General features: G+C 40.1%; 1 protein-coding gene across 1 annotated transcript in view; it reads left to right on the top strand.

Moving 5' to 3' along the window:
• MTREX (Mtr4 exosome RNA helicase) overlaps positions 1 to 23,431 on the top strand; it is a 47,575-nt gene that overhangs the window by 5,661 nt on the left and 18,483 nt on the right. Inside the window, exons 6-15 of the mRNA XM_018077233.2 lie at positions 143 to 317; positions 1,268 to 1,358; positions 1,710 to 1,834; positions 3,034 to 3,132; positions 3,903 to 4,005; positions 4,145 to 4,276; positions 6,703 to 6,782; positions 8,197 to 8,307; positions 8,956 to 9,057; positions 12,202 to 12,327. Coding sequence (XP_017932722.1) covers positions 143 to 317; positions 1,268 to 1,358; positions 1,710 to 1,834; positions 3,034 to 3,132; positions 3,903 to 4,005; positions 4,145 to 4,276; positions 6,703 to 6,782; positions 8,197 to 8,307; positions 8,956 to 9,057; positions 12,202 to 12,327 — 1,144 coding nt within the window. The remainder of the gene's footprint in view (positions 1 to 142; positions 318 to 1,267; positions 1,359 to 1,709; positions 1,835 to 3,033; positions 3,133 to 3,902; positions 4,006 to 4,144; positions 4,277 to 6,702; positions 6,783 to 8,196; positions 8,308 to 8,955; positions 9,058 to 12,201; positions 12,328 to 23,431) is intronic.

The following is a 23,431-nucleotide window of genomic DNA, read 5'->3' as shown; positions in this document are numbered from 1 at the left end:
GCATGTGTTCAAATGCTGCATATCATTCTACTGGTATTCTGAATTGCATAATTTATTTTGCTTTTAAGCAGGAGATTGGAGCAAAGTAATATGCTCTGAATGTCTTCCTGAAAACTCTAATATGTACAGTGTTTGAATACAGGTATGCAATTGCCCTGGCTTTGAGGGAGAAACAGCGTGTGATATTTACAAGTCCAATTAAAGCTTTGAGTAATCAGAAGTACCGTGAAATGTATGAAGAATTTCAGGATGTTGGTTTGATGACTGGAGATGTTACCATTAATCCTACAGCTTCTTGTCTGGTGATGACAACCGAGGTAAGATCAGACATTAATTCTTGATCTGTGTGTTTTCTTCTACCTTTTTTGATTGGGAAGGTCTGGTATTAAAACATTAAAGTTGCCCAGTTAGGGTAGAAAATATTCTAAAGTTCGTTAAGACTCCTTTGAATGTTTTAACTTTTGGTTATTTAAAAAGTGAGGTTTTTCAGAACTTTTGAACTGTCAGTCAGGAACTTTAATTCTAATGTGGAGAGAGTCAGAACTTAATTTCTGAGTGCTCAAGGCACTGACTTTTCTTTGGATAGATGTGAAAAGTTGACAGTCACACTGTGGGGTCAGTTCTAGGGGGCAAAATGCAAAGAGCAAAATCATGGAGGGGTAGTTGAGTGGCTCACAGTAGATCCTGGAACTCAAGGAATATGCAGCTTTTAACTTCTGGTAACAAAGTCCTGTTGGCAGAGTTTTGTCATATTTCTGTTGTAGAAGTCTGTCTAGCCATTAGTCACAATTTTTCTCTTTTTGTCTTTACCTCAAAGGAACAGCCAAAACTTTGGTAGGGAAAGACTGGGGTAGAGAGACTGGATGATTTGATTTCTGACAAAGGAGTTCCTCTTAATCACAGGGGGGTTATGTATTAAGATGAGAGAAAAAGAAGGCTTGGCAGAAGTGGATCTGTAGACCTGTGACAATTATGCTGACACACAGAGGCTGGGAGAAATATGTTTTATTCTTTCATGTTCCTTCAGTGTTCCTTGCCGGGAAACCGGTTCTTCTCATGTCGTGAGATTTGTTAGATTGAAATCAACTTGAAAAGCATCTAAGAACCTGTCTAAAATAGCGTCTAAAATGCTTTTAGGTTTTGTGCAAAGTAAGATTTCATACTGCTGTGTAAATGTGAACCAAAAATTCTGGCAGTTTTTTACTGACTTCTATGTAACGTGACTATTATTTCATGAGATGGAACTCAATTCTTTTTTTTTCCCTAGATTTTGAGAAGTATGCTCTACAGAGGTTCCGAGGTTATGCGGGAGGTCGCATGGGTTATTTTTGATGAAATTCACTACATGAGAGACTCAGGTATCCCGTGTGTACTGTCTTTCTTTTCAAGAAATCTTGTTTTTTCCTGAAGAACATTTTCTTTTCCTTTTGAAGAATTTAGTCTTATTCTCTCTCTTAAAATAAGTCATCTTCTTTATAAATCTTTAAGAATTTGTTTTTTACTGAATGTATATAATTATTATGTGTTGCAGTTTGCGTTTTCTTGTCCAAGGCAAAAGCAACTTTGAGGACATTTGATATATTCCACTTGTGTAGGGGAGACTTGTTTTAGTTTTTGTTTTTTGTATTTACGCATGGTGTTCTTTGGCTTCAGGGATGAAAAATATGCTTTGATCACATAAATTTCTCATGTGACTTTTCCATTTTCAGAACGTGGTGTGGTTTGGGAAGAGACAATTATTTTGCTCCCTGACAACGTACATTATGTGTTCCTTTCTGCAACTATTCCAAATGCCCGTCAGTTTGCTGAATGGATCTGCCATCTTCACAAACAGGTTGTGTTTTTCATGTGCTACACCTCCATCTTTGTTGTTTTTTGACATAAAATGGTATGGCTGATAGCATCTGGGCCTTCGAGTGTCGTTTTAGTCATGTCATTGCTTACAGATGATAGTAGATCACTCCTGGCTTCTATGGTTTTAATCTTACTTTTGCAGTTCTGCTGCCTGTTGGTTCTACATGGTAACGTTAAAGTAATTTCTTCAGTGTTTATTTTCCACAACTATTTAGGTACCTGCCTGATTTGAACAAATATTCTGAATTATGAAACATGATGAATGTACAGTAATTTTCTGAGAGCTAATAAACAAGGTTATTGGGAGAAATTTTTTGAGGAGCTCTGTAAAAAGCCCATGAAGGAATCAAAGTAAATCTTAAATCCATAGGAAATATTGTATATGCTCATAAACAAAGTGAGAAAAGAGAAGTGTAAGAAATCTACCTTGTCCGGTAACCTTTAGGGTTTTAATTTTGATGTTTTTTTTCAAGACTTGCTTTTGTAGCAAAGAATTTGTGAATTAGAATTGGGGAATTTAGTATCAACAAGAGGCCAGTCCAATTTTAAAAATATCCCAGAGATTGATTCTTATGTTGTTTATGATGAAGGGAATATAATATAAGACATGTCTATTTAAACTTGGCACAAAACCTTGATTCTGTTTTGCATAACACTAGGTCATAGGGTTTTTTTTCAAAGCAGATTTAGGTAATATTTAATGTTTTAAAGGAAGTGTTTTGTTTGTATTTTCCTAAAGAAGCTTTCTCTATCCACTGAAAGTGGATGTTCATAAAAGTGTACTGTGAGCCTTTTTTAGGTGCTTTAAGAAAAACTTCAGGCTTTTTTACAGAAGAGAAGTTAACAGTTTTTCCTTCAATTTTAGAAGGTGTTAATATTGTGAGTCTGTCTAATAATGCAGAAGGAAATATTACCTGTCTTTACTTTTTGTGTTCACAAGAGAGAATTTTTGTAGCCAACTTGTGTTCTAAAGCATTTGCAAACTTTCATTTTCTTAAAGAATGTCATTGGTACAAAAACCGTATTCAGGAAAGAAAATTTATTATTTTACACTCTGAGAGCCTTACTTTCTGGCCTCTAGAAAGTTGTATTTTAGTAGTAATGTATTGGCTTTCTAATCAAGTGATTTTTAAAATGCAATTATAAAATATTGATGTGAATTCTGTTTTTTCTTTGTAGCCTTGCCATGTGATTTACACTGACTATCGACCCACTCCACTACAGCATTATATATTCCCAGCGGGAGGAGATGGACTCCATCTGGTTGTGGATGAAAATGTAAGGAAAGTTCGGTTTGTTTGAAAGATTGTTTTCCTCACTCAAAAGCTTGAGCTCTTGCAAAATTTGAATAGGCTGTATAAAGGATGCTTTTGTTGAAATTAAGTACAAGTGAGTAGTTATGTTCTCTGAATTGCTCTTAGATTTTTAGAGTCTTATACAAGAAATTGGTTATCTAATGTCATGCAGACAGCTGAGTTAATACTTCCCTGAAATGTCTTAAGTGCCCACATCCTTGCTTTGTTTGCAAAACTGCATGCTGCTTTCTGTAAATCTGCAAAGTAGTTGATATTCCTTGTACTGTTTCTCACTCAAAACGTAGTGGCATGTAAATTTTACTTTGGTAGAGAGTGCAAAATGCTTTTGTTCCTTTAGGTGATTTTGAACTAACAACTTGTTTAAAATTCATCATCAGCTTGCTCAGGAGTAGCTAATGCCATAAACAGCAGTATTGTGCTTGAAGCTAGATCTTCTTTGGACAGTGCAGTTTTATGTGGACATTCCTAAAAGTCAGTTTTGGTATTGTGTCGTTCAGCATATCTGGTGTGATTGATGGTGTGATGGTAGGAGCAATGAGCAGTAACTTCAGAGACGCCGATGTAATTCTGTGCTGTGACATGACCTAGTAAACTCTCTTGCCAGCTTATGTATTGTTTTTGTTCCTCTGCCTGTATATGTGGAGTAATGGCACTGGCTGTGCAAAGCAGAAAGTATTTGTAAGTGGACTGTGTAAGAAGTAACTACTAACAAAGATTGTGTTTTACATCTAGGGAGATTTCAGAGAAGATAATTTTAATACAGCAATGCAAGTGCTTAGAGATGCAGGTGACTTAGCAAAAGGGGACCAAAAAGGCAGAAAGGGAGGAACAAAAGGTGAGTTTGAATCCCACTCTGAGATAACTTTTTGTATTAATACTACAAAGTTATATGTGAGTTATGCTTGTGTTTTAATTATTCAATAAGACTTTTTTTTTTGTAAAATTTAATTTAAATTAATGTAATCTCTCTGCAGGTCCTTCAAATGTTTTTAAGATTGTGAAGATGATCATGGAAAGGAATTTCCAACCTGTGATCATTTTCAGCTTCAGTAAGAAAGACTGCGAAGCCTATGCACTTCAGATGACAAAGTTAGATTTCAATACAGGTACAGATAAATCAAATACAATTTTACTCAGAGATATAATGTAATGTGAAATGTTACTTTTTCTTAGGAACTGTCTGTACATATGGCTTTTTCATTTACTATGCCAGTACATCAGGCTGTTTTCAGTAGAAAAATATTGGTGCACAAAGAGTATTTCGTCACCACAATGTTGAACAGTTATTCTATTTTAAACTCCACTTCTTTCTCCAGTAACCTGTTTATTATAATAATAGCAGGTGAGTTCCTAGAAAATTCTGTATATAATGGGAGAAGACTGATCATAACAGAAGTATTTACCAAAATTTTCCTGTTATGTCCACTTCAAAAATGAGTATTCTCTCAAAGTGGTTGTCATGGTTTGAGATAGCCCCAAAATCCAATTCCCTAGCTCCATCCCCCCTCCCACATCTCAACCTAATGTGAGATGGGTTTTTCCAGACAAAACACACACCAGACTCAAAGTGGGGGAAAGGGAATATATTACAATGACTGTACAAATAAATACCATATCACATTATACACATGATCACAAACTATCTCTACCATGACATATGTATTTACAGTGGATCAGATCTCTTCTCCCCTCCAAATAAAAGTCCAGGAGGGAAAGAAGGGCAGATCCCTTTCAGTCTTTGAACAGCAGTATCTTCTGAGGCAGCAGTCTGTCTTCTCCACATGCAGCAGCTGATAGCTGGATTTCTGCCAGCACTCACGAGGGAGGTATCCAACCTCTCTCGGCCCCATCGCCTCCAACCGAGGGGTCTTCCGTGGGCTTCGTAACCCCAGACAAGGTCGTATCACCACGTCATATCACAAAGACACAGGGGGGTCTTCGTGACGGTCTGGTATCTCCAGGAGACTCAGCTCCTTGCAGGGCCTCTGTGCCCTGTCTCTCAGGTTGCCACCGTGGCAGCAGTGCAAGGGGGGGGAAGAGCCAAGGTCAACTCCCCCCGCATTCCTCTGGCCGTCCCGGTCCAGCTCCGGGACGCTCTGAGCTTCTCAGCTCCTCTCTCTCTCCGGTGCTGCATGTCTAAAACTCTTCTCCTTAATAGGAGTCCATCTCCCTCTTCTCCAAGAGGGTCTCAAAGGAGTTTTGGGGGCTGGTACAGTCTTACCCCAAACTCTGTCTCTCAGCTGCTGGCTCTCTTTCTCCTGACTCTCCTTCCAGGAGTCCTTTCTCTGGTGCTGCATGTTGTTTCTGCTGCTCCTTCAGTTCAGGTGTTATCTCTCTGGCTCTCTGCCACCGTTTCTCTGGTCAGTGCCGGCTGCTGCTCTGCGCCCATGGAGAAAACATCTCCCGGCATAACTACAGGCACCTAGCCCAGCTTTATGCTGTTCCAGGTCCCTGCAGCCCCCCCCAGCCAGGGGCTGGGAGGGCCCAGAGGGCCCAAGGGGCTCAGAGCCCCTTCCTCGTGGCTCTACAACATGGCCACCTCTCCTGCAACAACCAAACTACAACTCTTCTTTTCCGGTGAGCTTGTGGGATGTTGACATTTTTGCAGGAGCGCCCATTGGACAGAACTCCAAAACTTCCAGGGGTTTCCACCCCTTGGGGTCTACCACTTTTCTAGCCTCTGGGGGAAAACAAGATTCAAACCATGACAGTGGTATAACAAACCACTAGGCTGTTCTTTCTCAACTATGCAATCCAGTTCCTTTCTTTCCTTCTTCCCCTTTCTTCTCAAAAGTGAAAACCAAATGTAAACAAAGAATAATTTTTTTTTATCTTGGACTAAGACCACACTTGGCAAGTAAGTTTAAGTTGATAGCTTCTCGGAAATCTAAAGAGTTGTAACAAAAATAAGCAATTTGTTGTAAATCAGTGTATTGTTTCACATTTGTGAACTGTTCGGGGTTCTTGCTTGCTTACTTGCTCCAATCTTCGCATGTTTTGGTTGTGTTGCAAAATAGTGTAGGTGTTTCTGTCAGAAAATTTAAAGTATACCTAAGTACAGAGATGCATTTTCATATGTGTTCTTCAGGGTCACACCTTTGAGTATATTTTCTTTGTATTCATACAAATGAGTATAAAGGGTGTAAACTGTAAGAGTTAATAGGGAAGAGCCTTTGTGTCAATGCTAACATGGACTAGTGGTTGGAAGAAAAATGGGGAGGTTCATGAGATAGATTGGTGGTACATAAAACTATAATTCCCAAGTTTGGAAGTAGCTAAAGTTTGGATTATTCTGACAGGTTTGTTCTGTTTTCCTTTTTCCTGATCATCTACTGCTGGTTACTGTTAGGCTTCTTTAGGCTCGTTGAAGTCTTGATTGTTTGACCCAGTGTGGGAGATTTTGTTTAGACTTCACAGTCTTCCATGGTATTTTTATTGTAAACTTCCGTAAATATTAGAATGTGGTAACACTTTATTTACATATGGTATTAGCCTTCTACATTTTGTAATAACTTACTAATTGCCTTCTTAGATGAAGAAAAAAAGATGGTTGAAGAAGTATTCAATAATGCAATTGACTGTCTGTCAGATGAAGACAAAAAGCTTCCTCAGGTCAGTGGAAGTTGAATAGGGTTCTTTTGAATAGGATTGAATTGGTGTTCTCCTGTTTGCTGCAACTTTTGAGGCTGTGGATCTTTTGTAGAGGGTACAGAAATTTTAAAACTGGAAATCTTATTCATCTCCCTGGGTAGTATCTCTTTCATTGCTCCTTGTCATTATGAAATAGGAGATTAAAGATTCCTTCTAGTTGTGATTCCAGCAAATGACATAAGCCAAAATTACCAATGGAGTTCCTACCCCTTGTTTTATTTTTTCTAATTATGGTTTTAAGTAAAAGTAAGAGCTTATAAAGAGATAGACCTGAGTTTAAACTGTATGGAAATAGTTCAAGTGAGAGTGCAGTATGAACTTATCGGTTATTGGCGTCTGAAGCTTTCAAAAAGTTGCAGTGATGCATCTGCAATCTAATTTATTGTACAATGACTAAGCATAGTGACATTTTCCCATCCTTACAGTGGAAAAATACAAGCTTCTAAATGGACAGAATATTACAGGATTCAGTACTTTTGTAACAAAAACTATCAATTTTTTTCTAACCCCTTCTTATGTTGATTTGTGTCCATCACGTCTTAATGGTATGATCTTTATTGTGAGTATAGCAGTTTCCCCTTGCAAAAAATCAGCCATTTAATTTTTGACCATGCCTACTTGGTTTGGTTTCCACATATCTGTTTTATGAATATGGAAAAAATCCAGAAAATAGGGATCCAATATATAAAGTGGTATGTGCTGGTTTTCTTGGTAAGCTTAAAAAGTGGCATTGTATCTAAGTTATCTGTTTGAGTATCCGTGTATCCTCAGAATTAGGTTTGGGGTGAAAACCAAGTGTTAATAAATCATTAGTGAGAATCTTCATTGTCAAAGGAAAAAAAAACAAAGAAAGCTAAGTTTACTTAGGTATTTGTTTGAAGTATAATGTTGTTAGAATTGAAGAGTGTATTTCAGTCATTTGCAGCCTGAATTTCCCTGTCTGGTTCTCATAGGTGCTGACTTCACTGTTTTACAGCACATCCCAATAAGTGAAATTATGGCAACTAAATTTGAAAAAAAAAATCTCATACATACCAGAATCACTATTTAAAAAATTATTTTAAATTAGGCTTTTTTTTTTTTTAATAGAAACAAATTTAAATACTAACTGCATGTGTAAATTAGGTCATACCTTTACAGTGCTTAACCCAGTTTGAGACTGGTCTACTAAAAGGATTGGCCTCTGACTTTAACCTTCATATTAGTCCTAGTTCTAACTGGAATGTAATATTGAAGGAATATTTATTGTGTTTTAAACTGGGAAATAGTGAATGTCATCAACACTAAGGGCAGTGGTGAGATTTTCCATACAAGTTTTATTTTTTCGTAACAAATACTAAAATTTGTTTATTGATGTTTGTACATTTCTTCCCAGGTCGAGCATGTACTTCCTCTTCTGAAACGAGGAATTGGTATTCATCACGGTGGTTTGCTCCCTATCTTAAAAGAAACCATAGAAATTCTTTTCTCTGAGGGCCTGATAAAGGTATTTTTTATGTCCATATTTAGTTTGTTCTCTGTTGTGAATACGTAGTTGGTAATACTGAAAATCCAAAAGTATGTCTTAGCTCAGGATGTACATTAGTATTATAGTGTACAGTTGCAGCTTGTAGTTTTAAGTGTTTCAGATTTTATTTGAAAGTATTTGAACTTGAAATAATCTAGTTTGGAACATTTTCTTCAACTATTTTATGTTAAATTTTGTTCCTATAGATGTCGCTGGACATTCACCAACCTGTTTGTTGGATGTCCTAAGTGTCATACTTTCAGAAAAATGTAACCTTATATGAAAGTCGTGGGAGGTTTTTTTGGGTAGCTAATTCCTATTTTCTTCTTGCAAAATTTGAATATTGGAATTATTATTATTGATTAATGTAATTTGCGCCCCCTAATGTTTGTTTTTGGAGTCTAATTAGTCCCATCTAACTAGTTTTCATGTTTTACCAGAGAAAGAAGGGAAAGAGGGAAAGACTAGTTTTCTCCAGGTTTTAGGTATTGAATGTGCCTGTGTTCCCTGTGTTGACTGTTCATATGTATTAAAATCTGGAGAGATTTTGTGTAGCAATCTCTGAATATTTTCATGTTTGTTTTGAAAGCCTTTTTTTCCTTGCTTAATTTCAGTCTGTTTATTTAGGCCTTATTTGCAACAGAGACTTTTGCTATGGGAATTAATATGCCAGCCAGGACTGTGCTATTTACGAGTGCCAGTAAATTTGATGGGAAGGATTTCCGATGGGTAAGTGAAAAGCAGGTTCTGTAGAGTAACTGAATTGTGTTATTTAAATCTTATTAGGATTAAATTTACTCTTGACATGTTCACTTCTGTCCTAGTTAGAACAGCTGGGACCAGTTCATCACTGTATGGGTGTAACCCAAAACTGTGTATTCTATAACCTTCCATGCCATTTCCCAGAAACTGGTATCAACAGACTATTTACACCATCTGCCCAGAGCAGCCTGACTCCTCAGGCTATAAACTGGGTGTTAAGAGGCCTGTGAGATAGGAGGGTGCCTCCTTGTCCTCACACACATTGTGGAACTCCCCGCCCTGAGGGAAGTACTGAGCATTCCTGCCTGAACTGGAGGATATATAATCTTGGAGTCTTGGAAGTTTTTTAACCACTCGTGGGATCCAGAGGAAGACTGCAGATCACCACTCTCAACCAGACTGCAATCACCACTTTTGACCAGACTGCAACAGCACTCTCACCAACAGGTTTTCCCTTCTCCTTTTACTTTGGACTCAGGGGCCCAACGAACACCAATCTGTTCATGCCCCAGGGTGCTGGGTTATATATTTGGGTTTTGTGCATTAAAACCAATTGTTTGTCTGTATAATCGTACTTATTGTATTATTTTATTAAATTGTTATTCTGATTTATAATCTCTCTTTTGAGTTGAGTTCATTTCCCCTGCTGGTTTACCTTTAAACCAGCACATTTTTGGCACCCAACGTGGGGCAGAGAGAGGAGTCAGAATCACAATTTCATTTTAAGCATTTGTCTATTTGGAAACAGAAATTCCCTGATCACCATGTTGTTTGATGTATTCATGTGGATGTTGTATCTGAGCCTGTTCATATTTCCACAGATGGGGAACTATTTACCTGTTTTGATGCTCTCTTTGAGACCAGGGAGAGGGATCCAAATTGCTTTGTTAGTATACTATGTTTATGTCATCATAACATCAGAAGCAATGAGTTTCATTGCGAATGTATATTGTCTTGTTTGCCTGTCCTGGTTTGGGTTGCTACCTCTGGGGCCTCATTAAAAATTGCACCCAGCCCTTTGGGGGAACAGGAGGGAATGGTTGTTTCCAGCCTCTCACCTCCTTCTTCCCCTTCAGGCCTGCTACAACAGTTTTTGAAAATATTGAGTTCCCTTTTGATGTTAAGGACAGCATAATGTTATTGTTAGTGTTGCTCTGTCTGCTCTGTACTGTCTACACCGTGCTTAGGGTCAGAACAGGGACTTCTAGGGGGGCTGTTTGGACACCTGCCCTGGGAGCAGATAATGCTGAGTGGCACGGGAAGTGGGAGGACATCAGCCAGTATTTGGAGAAGTTTTCTCCTCCAATGATCTGGAAATTCACCCCTGAACAACTGCAGGATCCTGTTAGCATGATAAGACTGGTGAAGGAAAAATGCTCTGGCAGCTCCAGAGATGGCCAGCTCACAGCAACCTGCTGGGCCCTGGCCACTGCCTACCGGGCACTGCTTGACATGATACAGCACTGTCAGGGCGAGGAGAGAAGGAGCAAATCCGCAGACACCACGTCCACCCAAACCACAGCTGAGTCAGAGGGAGAAAGAAATAAACCAACCGGCACCGTGTCCACACAAACCATCGAGGAGCCAGAAGAACAAGCAAAACCAATAGCAGTCACCCTGTCCAGAAAAGGAAATCAAAGACTAAATCAGTCCGTATAGCAAATGATGACGAAGAGGCGGGACCTTCACATCCACCGGAGGAGACAGAGCCAGAAATAATCACTCGGTCCCTGTCCCTGGGTGAGCTACGTGAGCTCCGGAGAGAGTTCACACGACAGGCGAATGAGTCCATTCTGACCTGGCTGCTCCAAATCTGGGATGCCGCAGCTAACGATACGATCCTAGATGGGAGTGGAGCCAGACAACTGGGATCCCTGTCTCAATGTAGTCATTGATCGGGGGATTGAAAAGAGGCAGGAAACTCTCAGCCTCAGGCAGCGACTGTTGTCCAGTGTGAGGGAGAGATACCTTTGCAAGGAGGACCTCCACGTACAGCAAGGACAGTGGAACACGATGGAACAAGGTATCTGGTGCTTAAGGGAATTAGCTGTATTGGAGATAATCTTTTCAGAGGACGAAAGATTCCCTAAAAGTCCCGATGGTGTACAGTGCACCTCCCAGATGTGGTTAAAGTTTGCACGACTCGGGCCAGAAATGTATTCCCGCTACTTAGCAACGCTGCAATGGAGGGAGGGAGAGGACAAGGTGGGTGTGTTGGTCAGTAAACTCAGGATTTATGAAGACACTGTCACCGCCCCATTACGAACCCACATCTCATCTGTGGAAACCAAACTGGTTGAACATGTCCAAAGCCTGGAAGAGAAGATTGAAGAGGGACACCAGAAGCTAAGGGAAGAAATTAAGGAAGGGATCTTCCATATCTTGCCAGGACAAACAAGAGTCTCTGCTATTAGGAGCCAGTGTCTCACAGCTAAGGAGAGAAGATACACTCCACGTGGCAATCTATGGTTTTATCTCCATGAGCATGGAAGATATGAGGAAGTGGGATGGGAAACCCACCTCTTTCTTAGGAGCCCAGGTACGTGAATTGAAAAGAGGAGCAAGTACCACAAGGAACTCTTCAGGGGTAAATGCTGCTCCGGTCTCTCGTGGGCAAGACTCCAGACGGTACAGGAATGATGATACGTCTGATCTTCTTGAAGGGACCTCCAGTTCATACCTACCCAGGGTGCTGGGTTATACATTTGGGTTTTGTGGGTTAAAACCAATTGTTTGTCTGTATAATCGTACTTATTGTATTATTTTATTAAATTGTTATTCTGATTTATAATCTCTCTTTTGAGTTGGGTTCATTTCCCCTGCTGGTTTACCTTTAAACCAGCACAACTTCAATGTAGTAGAAAATATTTTTTCTTTCAGGAATCTCTGTTCTCTAATCCATTTATAATTGGGGTACAGATTCCTGAAGACAAGGTTCCTCAGATTATCCATGAGATTATTTAATAGATACATCAAAAGTTCATGGAACAAGCTAACAAGGTTAGCAGCAGACATTGGTTCAGACTAAGACTATGTAATTGTAATTAGCACTTTATGTGTTCTTCCTATTTTTCTAGTGTTTGTTAATTTCTTTTTCTCATTTTATCCTAGATATCCTCAGGTGAATACATTCAAATGTCAGGTCGTGCCGGACGCCGAGGTATGGATGACAGAGGAATAGTAATTCTTATGGTGGATGAAAAAATGAGTCCAACAATTGGCAAACAGCTTTTGAAGGTAGGAGAGAGATTATTTTGTTTCTATTCTCCCAATAAGGTTATGCTCATTTGAGTAATGTAACATGCAAAATTATACACCTAAAACAAGAAGTATGATCATGCATGTACAAGATGACAACTCCTAAAAGAAACTTTCTGTAAATTCTCGTTAGAGGAGAAGTTTCTATTGTGAAACAAAATTGGAAAACTAATATTCTTCGTATAAAAGTAATATTATCCTTCTTTGTATAAAAGGGCTATCAGGCAGAAGTAGAACTACATCCTCTTTTCTAATGATAGCGCTACTACTGAAGTATTCTTTTTCTTGCTGAGTGCAGTCAGTTCAAGGGTTTTGCTGAACTAGGAAAGGTTTGCTGAGATTTCACAAGAATTATTAAATTCTTGGTTCTCTGATGAAATAAAACTTTGTTGGTGGACTCTCAGTGTGGTAGACAAAAGTCATGCAAAAATGAGGTAGATACAATAAGTAAGAGCAAAATGGCTGTCACTGAGCATCTAGAAGAAATTTCATGTCAAAACAGGCTAAGAAAATCTATACAGACTAACATTTTTTCTATATTTACAATTTGTAGTTATCATTAAGAATTACTTAATTAGGTTTTATTTACCGTGACAGTGCTTATCTGTCTTAAGATCATGATCCTGTCTTGTGGAAGTATTTTGCTTTGCTCCAGGATAACCTAAAGATTTATACGAAAAACTCCAGAAGAAATAAATTAGCCATATTGAGAATGATAGAAAATTTACATAGAACATTTTTGTCATAGCTCTTCAACCCTAACGTGTGTCTGATCCAAGTCATTTCCTGAAGACCAGAGCAAAACATCTAGGAATCATGTTGTCAGCTGCCTCACACTGCAATTGGCAAAGTGAGAGCCTTGAGTGTGTTGGTACCAGCAATGCTGCTCCAGCTGTGCTCTCTGGCTGTGGCACTGTCCATTGCGACATTGTATACAGTCCTTCTAGCTTAAATTCAGCTCTCCATTCTTAGATGGAGTTCTTACAAGGGATATTTGTAAATATTTCTTAAATTCAGTAATGTGTGTTAGTCTTCTACAGTGTAACTAGGTTTTTTTGTTTATCCTTAGCATTTATTTGACCACTTAATATTTAGTAAACTAGTGACTTGCAGAAATCTGTAAACCTAAATGCTTACAGTACTCTTGGGGCAGCTTTCTGAAGATGCTAAATTATAATTTGACATTTGTGTAATACTAAGAAATATTTTGGTGGAAATTTTATTTTTGTTTCCTTACCTAAAATCTTTAAACTATATTATGTTAGTTTGGGTAGGAAGTTTAGGTAGGAAAGAGAACTTCTCCTAGATAGCCTTTGAAACCAGAGCAGCATCTCTCTAGCTGGAATTTGGCCATGTTACAAGGATTTATCCCTCCAGTGAGAGTAGAATTAGTTACTCAGCAGTGCTAATCTGTTATGTCTCTAAAAAACAAAAATCTTAAGCTAATTGTGTTATGAAAATGAATGATTTTATACTGAAAGAAAATGTGCTATACCAGTAGGTTTTTGAGCTTTGAATTTGAGTCTGTCAGTGCTTGGCATCTACTTACTCCATCGCAGGAGAAGGTAGATGGACTGAAAAAAATGGAAAGAAAACATACTATCATAGAATCCTTTAAGACCTATCTAATCTGAATCTTCCCTGTCTCATTTTAAGGCCATTTTCTCTTGTCCTCTCACTGTAGGCCTGGCAGAACAGACCAGCACCCCCCCCCCCCCTCCTTTCAGGTAGTCTTAGAGAGTGATGAGGTCCCCTTGAGCCTCCTCTTCTCTGTACTAAACAAACCCAGCTCCCTCAGCTGTTCCTCATAAGACCTGTTCTCTAGACCCTTCATGAGCCTTGTTGCCCTTCTCTGGACAGGCTCCAGCACCTCAAAGCCCCTTTTTAAAGCGAGTGGCCCAGAACTGAACGTAGCACTCAAAGTGTGACCTCATAAGTACTGAGTACAGGGATATGATACTGCCCTAGTCCTGCTGGCTATATTCAGGAATACATTCATCTAGCGAGATAAGGTACACATTATTACACTTTCTTGTCATTTGTAGGTGAAATATGAAGTGCCCTTGATGCCAAGCAGTAGAAGATACTTGACTAGGTAGATCTGGCTCCTTGGCTGGGCGTTCATTTTATAGATTGGCCTGTATGCTGCTAGTAGAAATCCAGCTGGCCTGTTTGTATTTTGTTTTTACTCTTAAGTTGTTTTATTGTGCCAGGCAAATGAGCAGGATAGCAATTCAGACAGTTCAATAGTTGTCTTTTTAACTTTCTACCTGTTTGCACAGCTACTTCATATAACCATTGTGCAGTTGTTGGCAAGTTGCTTAATTTTTAAAAGGCAAATCATCATTCACTTATAATTGAGATGTGTCATTAAGATATTTTGTGTTTTAGTCATCTACTATGTATTCCATACAGCTACTCCTTTCAGACTCTCAAGAATAAGGAAAATTCTATTTAGTATGAAAAGCAGTGTTTACATAAAGGTCAGTTTATGATGATCAGCAATAAATGTAAGATTGGAAATGCTAAGGAGATGATGACAAGCTTCAGAGTCTAGAAGAGGAAGTGTGTGGAATGGGACCTATCTGATAAGATTGCTGAAAGTTAGTATTCTTGCATAAGCATAGCTTATTACTTCACTTTTATGATAAAGACTCCATAGAATCTTTAGTACTGCTGGTTCTCCACCCCTTTTAAAACTGTACTGTGTGGAGATTTTCCACTTACTTTTCCCTAAATGCTTTAAAGATGTCCCTAGAGAAGCAAACTAGTATTTCAGTTCATTTCCCATAACTTGTGAGTGATTAGTAAGTAACAGCTTTCTATTTAATCTTGTTCTTTGTGACTATGCATAAGACAGCAGGTGAAGGCTTCTAAGAGACTGTCCTGTCTGCCATCAGCATTCAGTCCATCTGCAAACATCAGCTTTATGTGCCATCTTAATTACACTGTTGTGCTTTGGTGTGATTTAGAACTTGCTCCAATAGAAAAAAAATGAAAAGCTTCAGGATTTGAGAAATCTACCAAATCCTATTCTGGGGAGAGAAAGAGACTTCAGCTGGAGGTTGGCACTAATATACTTGTTGGAAAAACTGTTGAAAAATGTAAAGTAATAGATTGTCACTGATGGTTCGAGGGCAGTAAAATGTACTTCTAAAGTTGTGACATAGATGAGAATCATAATGAAACAAATATTTTGGATACTTTATTAAAAGTATTTAGATAAAAACAATTTTAATGTTTAATATTTGATTTTATTGTAAACTTCCAAACTTTTCTTGTTCTTATGAAGCTTGCACTGCAGAAATTTTCCGGGCTTTGGTTCAGGAAGGTACTTGACTTTTAACCCTAACTTAAAATCTGCTGAAAGTCAACAAGAGTTTAGCATGAAATCACAGAGATAAGGGAAATGGATATTCAAATGCTTTTGTAAACAGGGTCACAGGTTTTGTAGATAATTATGCAAGTCAGCAGATAGAAAAGAACAGCAAATTGCTGTTCTTGCTGATGTTTGCAACCAAAATGTGGGAAGATGGGGTGCATCAGGCAGTGTGTAAAATGGTTTGTCGCTCTTGAACTTCACCTTAGGATTTTCAAAAGCCTGTAGGACCAAGCTAACCGGTTTTATTTATTAATTGTCGTTGCTGCTTGTTAATACTACAGGTTACTTCAAGTTTTATTAGTTCAGCCTGTGGAAAGTAGTTTTTCTCCAGCTAACAGATTTCTGGGAAATTTTCTTTTACTTTGATAAACTCATCACTACAAATGTGGATGCATTTTGGTTGACTAAGCTAGATTTTTTTTTTCTTTAGCTTCTTATTCTTAAAAAGGATAAGTTTGAGATTAACAGAAGACAAAGATACTTTTTAAAATTTATTTTTACATTAACCTTTTATAGAAGTTAAAACATGAAATTGTCACATCACTGACCTGATACCTGTAGTGGCAAATCTGTTGAGGATCTCAACTAGCTTCTGCATGCAGAGATCCCATTTGCTTTTTCCAAAAACAAGAAGAACAGAACCTGGAGTTATCAACGTGAAGTAAAACTAAGGATGGTTACAGTGGTAGGACCTAGTCTATTAGAGAGGGTAAATGACTGAAAAGTTCTGTCATTCAGAACTAACTTCAGATGATGGTAATTGCACATGAGAGAAACAATTTTTCTAAGCCTCTTGTTACAACTGGAGCATTTGTGGAACCTCAGCCTGAGGTATTTTCACCTGCAAAGCCTGCTGAAGCAGCCTTTTGCGACCCACAGTGGCTTCTGTTTGTGTTGGTGAAACTGTTGGGGGCAAAGCAGTGAACCTGATGGGTAAGAAAGGTGTGCTTAAAATAGCTGATTACCATTGTCTGTTAAAAGAGTTTTTTATTGGTTTTTCAGTCATGCTAATGTAGCTCAGGGTAATCATACTATCATTATAACTAAGCAGGATTTTTTTATATTTCTGAGGGAGTGCAGATTTTTCATGTAGTTACTGTATCACTGGTATATGGAAAATAGTGTATTATTTCACAAGAGTTATTTCTGTGTCTTAGATGTATCAAGCAGTCACTTGCGTTTTTTATTTAATGAGGTTTTTAATAGAAATTCGTAATTATGACTGTTAGATTTAAGTGTACTTATCTTCTGTTATGAGGGAAAAATGTGTTCTGTTCTTTGCTCTTTTTGTAAAGTGGTTTATTGTTCACTTTCTGGAAACTCACTGATTCAGTTTATTTCTGGAAATACTGATAAAGAAATGAAACTCTCACGGGACCAGAATGGTGTAAAATATGTCCTGTGTTTTATCTGATTTTGGTAATATGAAAGATACTTTACTTGCTTTGCAAGTTTCTTCTTTCCTCTTCGTTAGCTCATAAGGTCCCTATGAGTTAATTTCAGATAGTATTTGCCATCTGCTGTTCTGTGACAGGCTGGAGAGCAAGAAGGTTATGTTGAAAATTTGTTCCTGTCTCTTCATGGGAACAATATTGAAAATGTAAATATTATTCTCCCAGTGTAAGAGAGAACAGAAGGAGTAACCCTTACCAAATGCACATCTTGCTCAACACTACATGCCATAATGCAGTAATGACAGCCTTCTGGTTAGACAAAGCTTCCAAGTCTTAACAGCAATCAAAAAAAAGAAAAAATACTGTGAATATTAATTCCAGACACTAATCTTCCTTCTCCCAATCTTTATATCTTTCTAGTTTATGTGGACAAGAAATGGTAGTAAATGCTGAATGCCCTGTTGGATAGGCTATGTTAAGAAGAGTGTCCACTCTGAAATTGTTGGCAGTTAAACAGGGAGCACTGTATAGCAGCTATAGTTTTCAGATTTTTAATTCTTGACTTCTAATTTTTTAAGTTCTTTATTATTTCTGTAGTGAATTGTTTATGGTCATGTTCTTGATTTCTAACATTACCAGCTTAATCCAGTCATTCTTTTGCAACCCAAATTTTGGAAAGCTTGAAAGGGTGCTCCTGATAAGTTGGCTTACAATTTCTCAAGAAGTGAAGTGGTTGCCAGCACACAAATAGTTAATTGATTTCTGAGAACTTTTAGTTGATATATGCAGGTGGTTCTCATGCGTCCAGGCAGTTCTTATCCAGAGGGATAGAAAAGCTTGCAAAATCATTCTGGTTTTTATAAAATATTCAGAAAAAAAATCTGTTACAACTGTCTTGTTGAAGATTTGGGGTGGGAGGGACTGGCCTCTTCGAAGAGATGAGAAGGAGGATTACTTTGCAGAAAGGAGGCTGGAGAACTGGGACAGTAATTCTCCAACAGCAACAAAGTCATGGATACAGTGGGTGTTTGAAAGTGAATTCTTGATGCCTGTTCAAGGCAGTCTTTTTCAGCAACTTTTTTGCACCTCTGATTAGTCAGGCTTTTGCCTGATCTTCTGCATGAGTGGCTGGTGTTCCTTCCTTTCTCTGATATGAAGCTTTTTCTGTGGAGTCAAGGGAGAGGCTTCCTCAGAGACTGAGAGATACTGAGGCAGATGATGGTGTACCCTGGCTTGTTGAAGGCAAGGTTGATGTATTGTGACGGGAGGATCTAGGGCAGAGGGTGAACAGTATTTTTAATAAAGAAAGAAAAGTAATTGGTCTGGGATCTAAAGTAGTTGGAAGTAATCTGGTGGCACAGGGGTTGAGCAGAGAAAGGCATTGCAAGAGGAGAAAATGGAGAAAATGTAAATTAAAATTGATTTGCATCTTATTATGTCTTGGCAACAAGCAAAATTCAGGATAGTTGAACACTTGACAGTGTGTAGGCTCTTTGAGAGCAAGTTTAGAAGGAAAGGCCCACCTTTGTCCATTTTCTTTTCAGTAATATATCCCATCTTCCTTCCCCTCCTGTTCTTTGCATCCCTCCACAATATGTATCTGACTAGTGTCTTTAGGTAAGCAGTAATTGACTCCTCAATAATCATGGCAGCTTTTATTATTTGCCATAAAAGGCTGATGGTCTACTCATGTTTTGAGTGTACTTAGTATAAAAGAACAACTGCATTTTGCTATAAGGTTTCCTAAAGCAGGTGCAAAATCTGTATCTTGCTGCTAGGTAAATGAAGAAAGGGCATCCAGGTGATTGCTCCCTGTTAGATATGAGTCTGTTGATAGCCTGGGGTAGTCAGTGTAGACTAATGCACCCTGCAGAATTCACTGGCTGTGCTGACAGTGTAACACACTAAAGCTAGTATAGTTTCATTTAATTTGAAGAGGTAACAGTTCCAGTTTTCAGAAAAAATAAGCTTCTCAGAACTCTTGATTTCAAATGTATTGCTTAGAGAATACTGAGAAAACAGGAATTTCTGAAACTTGGACAAAGATGTGTCTGTGAGATGAAGGAATGGGAAAAATTCACCATTTGTGCCAAAACAGAATTTGTATTTTAACTGCTTTGTCTTAATAGAATGATCTTATTTTCAAATTGTAAAATGCTGATCATGTGTTTAAAATAAAAATTGCCACATCCGCAACTGGCTCAAATATCGCCTTTCAAGTAAGTCTGCTTTATATAATCCCTGAAATAACTGGGTTTTTCAGGTTTTAAATCACTCCTTCTTCGCAGTTGAACTCTGGTAATTTTAAAAAAGCCTTTAAAGTAAATCTGCAGGAATTGTTTGGTCTTTCTTGGCATGTTCTGTGCATTTATTATATCATAGATGTATGAAGTTCATTGTTTTCTCACTTTATGATTGCATTTAAGTGAGGGTGCGACAGGATTCTATTCTTTCAGATAGTTTTTAACCTTGCAAGCACACAGCAAAGTTTTGCTTTCATCGGGTCTAAAGAAAAAGCTGTGTTATGTTTAGCAAAAGAAGTTCTGTCATCTTTATTCGATGTACCAGATCAGAAGCATCTCTAGAAACTTGAGCTTTCCTCTGAACGCTGCAGCTCAGCGTTGATGTTTTAATTAGTGACACATTTCTGTTAGTAGAAACCCATTTGTGTAATTTCAGAACTGACTTATTTTACACACACATTTCGTGATCTAATTTAAGAGGTATTTCTGCTCTGAGATACATCACTTGAGGTGAAAACCTATGTTTGTATTTATGATTCACTCACAGATTTAAGCTAGAATGACTGAATGAGTATGTGGCTGGGGAAAGCAAAACACAGAGTCATAGAATCAACAGAATTGGAAAAGACCTCCGAGATCACCAAGTCCAACCCTTGATCCACTACCACCGTGGTAACTGGACCATGGCACTAAGTGCCACATCCAGTCTCATCTTAAAAACCTCCAGGAACGGAGAATCCACCACTTCCCTGGGCAGCCCATTCCAGTGTCTGATTCCTCTCTCTGTAAAAAATTTCTTCCTAAGACCCAACCTAAACCTCCCTTGGCACAGCTTAAGACCATGCCCTCTTGTCCTACTGATAACTGCCTGGGAGAAGAGACTGACACATACCTGGCTACAACCTCCTTTCAGGGAGTTGTAGAGAGTGATGAGCCTCCTCTTCTCCAGGCTAAACTGCCCCAGCTCCCTCAGCCTCTCGTCACAAGACTTGTGTTCTAGTTCCTTCACCAGCCTTGTTGCTCTTCTCTGGACCTGCTCCAGCACCTCAATATCCTTCCTGAACTGAGGGGCCCAGAATTGGTCACAGAACTCAAGGTGTGGCCTCACCAGCACTGAGTACAGGGCAAGAATCACTTCCCTGGTCCTGCTGGCCACACTGTTCCTGATCCAGGCCAGGATGCCATTGGCCTTCTTGGCCACCTGGGCACACTGCTGGCTCATGTTCAGCTTCCTTCCCAGCTCCATTTCTGCCTGGCTGCTCTCCAGCCACTCTGTGCCCAGCCTGTAGTGCTGCATGGGGTTGTTGTGGCCAAAGTGCAGGACCCAGCACTTGGCCTTGTTGAATCTCATCCCATTGGAATCAGCCCAACTCTCCAGCTTGTCCAGGTCCCTCTGCAGAGCCCTCCTGCCTTCCAGCTGATCGACACTCCCCCCCAACTTGGTGTCATCTGCAAATTTGCTAATGGTACACTCAATGCCCTCATCCATATCATCAATAAAGATATTAAACAGAACCGGACCCTACACTGATCCCTGGGGGACACCACCAGTGACCGGCCACCAACTGGATGCAGCACCGTTCACCACCACTCTCTGGGCCCGGCCCTCCAGCCAGTTCCTAACCCAGCACAGAGTGCCCCTGTCCAAGCCATGGGCTGCCAGCTTTTCCAGGAGAATGCTGTGGGAGACAGTGTCAAAGGCTTTGCTGAAGTCCAGGTAGACCACATCCACAGCCTTCCCCTCATCCACCAGGCGGGTCACCTGATCATAAAAGGAGATCAGGTTGGTCAGAAAGGACCTGCCCTTCCTAAACCCGTGCTGGCTGGGTCTGATCCCTTGTCCATCCTGTAGGTGCTGTGGGATTGCACTGAGGATGATCTGCTCCATAACCTTGCCAGGCACTGAGGTCAGGCTGACAGACCTGTAGTTTCCTGGGTCCTCCTTGCAGCCCTTTTTGTGGATGGGCGTGACATTCGCCAGCTTCCAATCATCTGGAACCTCCCCAGTGAGCCAGGACTGTTGGTAGATGATGGAGAGCGGCTTGGCAAGCTCTTCCACCAGCTCCCTCATCACCCTTGGGTGGATCCCATCTGGTCCCATAGACTTGTGAGGATCCAAGTGGCTCAGCAGGTTTCCTCTTGGTTTACAGGGGGACTAATTCAGCTTATCATCTCTGTCTACCAGCTCCAGAGGCCAGTTGTCCTGAGGACAGCCTCTCTTACTGTTGAAAACCGAGGCAAAGGTGTTAAATACCTCAGCCTTTTCCTCATCTTTGGTGACTATGTTCCCCCCCATGTCCAGCAAAGTATGGAGCTTTTCCTCGCCCCTCCTTTTGCTATTGATGTATTTGTAGAATCAATTCTTGTTATCCCTAACGGAAGTGGCTAGATTGAGTTCAAAATGTGCCTTTGTCTCTCTGATTTTCTTTCTACATTGACCTAACTATATTCCTAAACTCTTCCTGAGCAGCTAGCCCTTTTTTTCCATAATCAGTAGGCTCTCTTTTTCCCCCGAATTTCCTTCAAAATCTCCCTGCTCAGTGATGCTGGACATCTTCCCTGCTGGCTCGCCTTTTGGCACACTGGGACAGCCTGCTCCTGTGTGTTCAAGTCTTGCTTCTTGAAGCATGTCCATCCCTCCTGGACCCCTTTTTTTTCAAGGGCTGTTTCCCAAGGTACCCCTCTGAACCAGTCTTCTGAGTAGGTCAAAATCTGCCCTGCAGAAGTCCAGGGTAGAAGTTTTATTGATGGCCCTCTTTGCATCCCTGAGTATTGAAAACTCTATTATTTCATGGTCACTGTGCCCCAGACAGCCTCCAATCACCACGTCTCCCACCAGCCCCTCTCTCTGAACAGCAGGTCTAGCGGGGCCCCACCCCTAGTAGGCTCATTTACCAGCTGGAGCAGGAAATTATACACTCTAGGATTCTCCTAGACTGCCTTTTCTCTGCTGTTGAGTTTCCAGCAGACATCCAGCAGGTTAAATTCACCCACAAGAACAAGGGTTGGTGATTTCAAGACATCTGTCAGTGTCAGCTGCCTGTAGAATAATTCATCACCCTCATCATCCTGATTGAGTGGTCTGTAGCAGACTCCCACCAGGATGTCAGCCTTGTTGGCCTTTCCCTGACTCTGATCCACAGACACTCAACCTTATCACTATTGACTTCCATGTTCTCCAGTCAAGAGACTCTCTAACATATAGAGCAACCCCTCCACCTCTCCTACCTTGCCTGTTCCTTCTGAAGTGCTTGTAGCCGTCTGTGGCAGCACTCCAGTCATGTGAGTCATCCCACCATGTTTCTGTGATGGCAACTACATCACTGCTTTCCTGCTGCATGATGGCTTCCAGCTCCTCTTGTTTGTTACCCATGCTGTGTGCATTGGTGTTCATGCACTTCAGCTGGGCTGTTGATTTCACTTCTAACTCTGGCTTTCCACACTTAGGCTCATCTCTGGCGAGCCCGTTTTCAGTCTCTTTCCCCTTCAAACCTAGTTTAAAGCCCTCCTGATCAGCCCCAACAACTTACGGGCTAGAGACCTTTTTGCCTTTGCCAGATAGATGAAGCGCATCTGACTCTAGCAGGCTAGGTAACATAGAATTTGCCCCATGATCAAAAAACCCAAAATTCTGCCAGTGGCACCAATCCTTTAGCCACCTATTGATAAGACGGGTTTTCCTACTCCTCTCCTCATTCATCAGGAACTGAGGAGAACACCACCTGTGTTCCTGTCCCAATAACTAATCAAACCAGCTCCTTGAAGTCCTTTTTAATTAGCCTGGTGCCTCTTTCATTAATGTCATCACTGCCAGCCTGAACCACCAGCAGTGGATAATAATCAGAGGGCTGGATTAGCTCAGGGAGTGTCCTACTAACATCCCTCACCCGGGCTCCAGGAAGGCAGCAGACTTCCCTGTGGGATGGGTCCAGTTGGCATATAGGGGCTTCAGTTCCCCTCAGAAGGGAGTCACCAACTACAGCTACCCTTCTTTTTTTCTTTATAGCTGTGGTTGTAATCCGTCAGGTAGATGGGGTGCAACCGGGAGACCCTCCAGACAGATC

This window comes from Manacus vitellinus, unplaced genomic scaffold (genome assembly GCF_001715985.3).
Source record: "Manacus vitellinus isolate BGI_N305 unplaced genomic scaffold, ASM171598v3 scaffold_36_pilon, whole genome shotgun sequence".
In the NCBI taxonomy this organism is placed as follows: Eukaryota; Metazoa; Chordata; class Aves; order Passeriformes; family Pipridae; genus Manacus; species Manacus vitellinus.
Note: the sequence above shows the minus strand (reverse complement) of the source record. Positions and strands in the feature narration are given on the sequence as shown.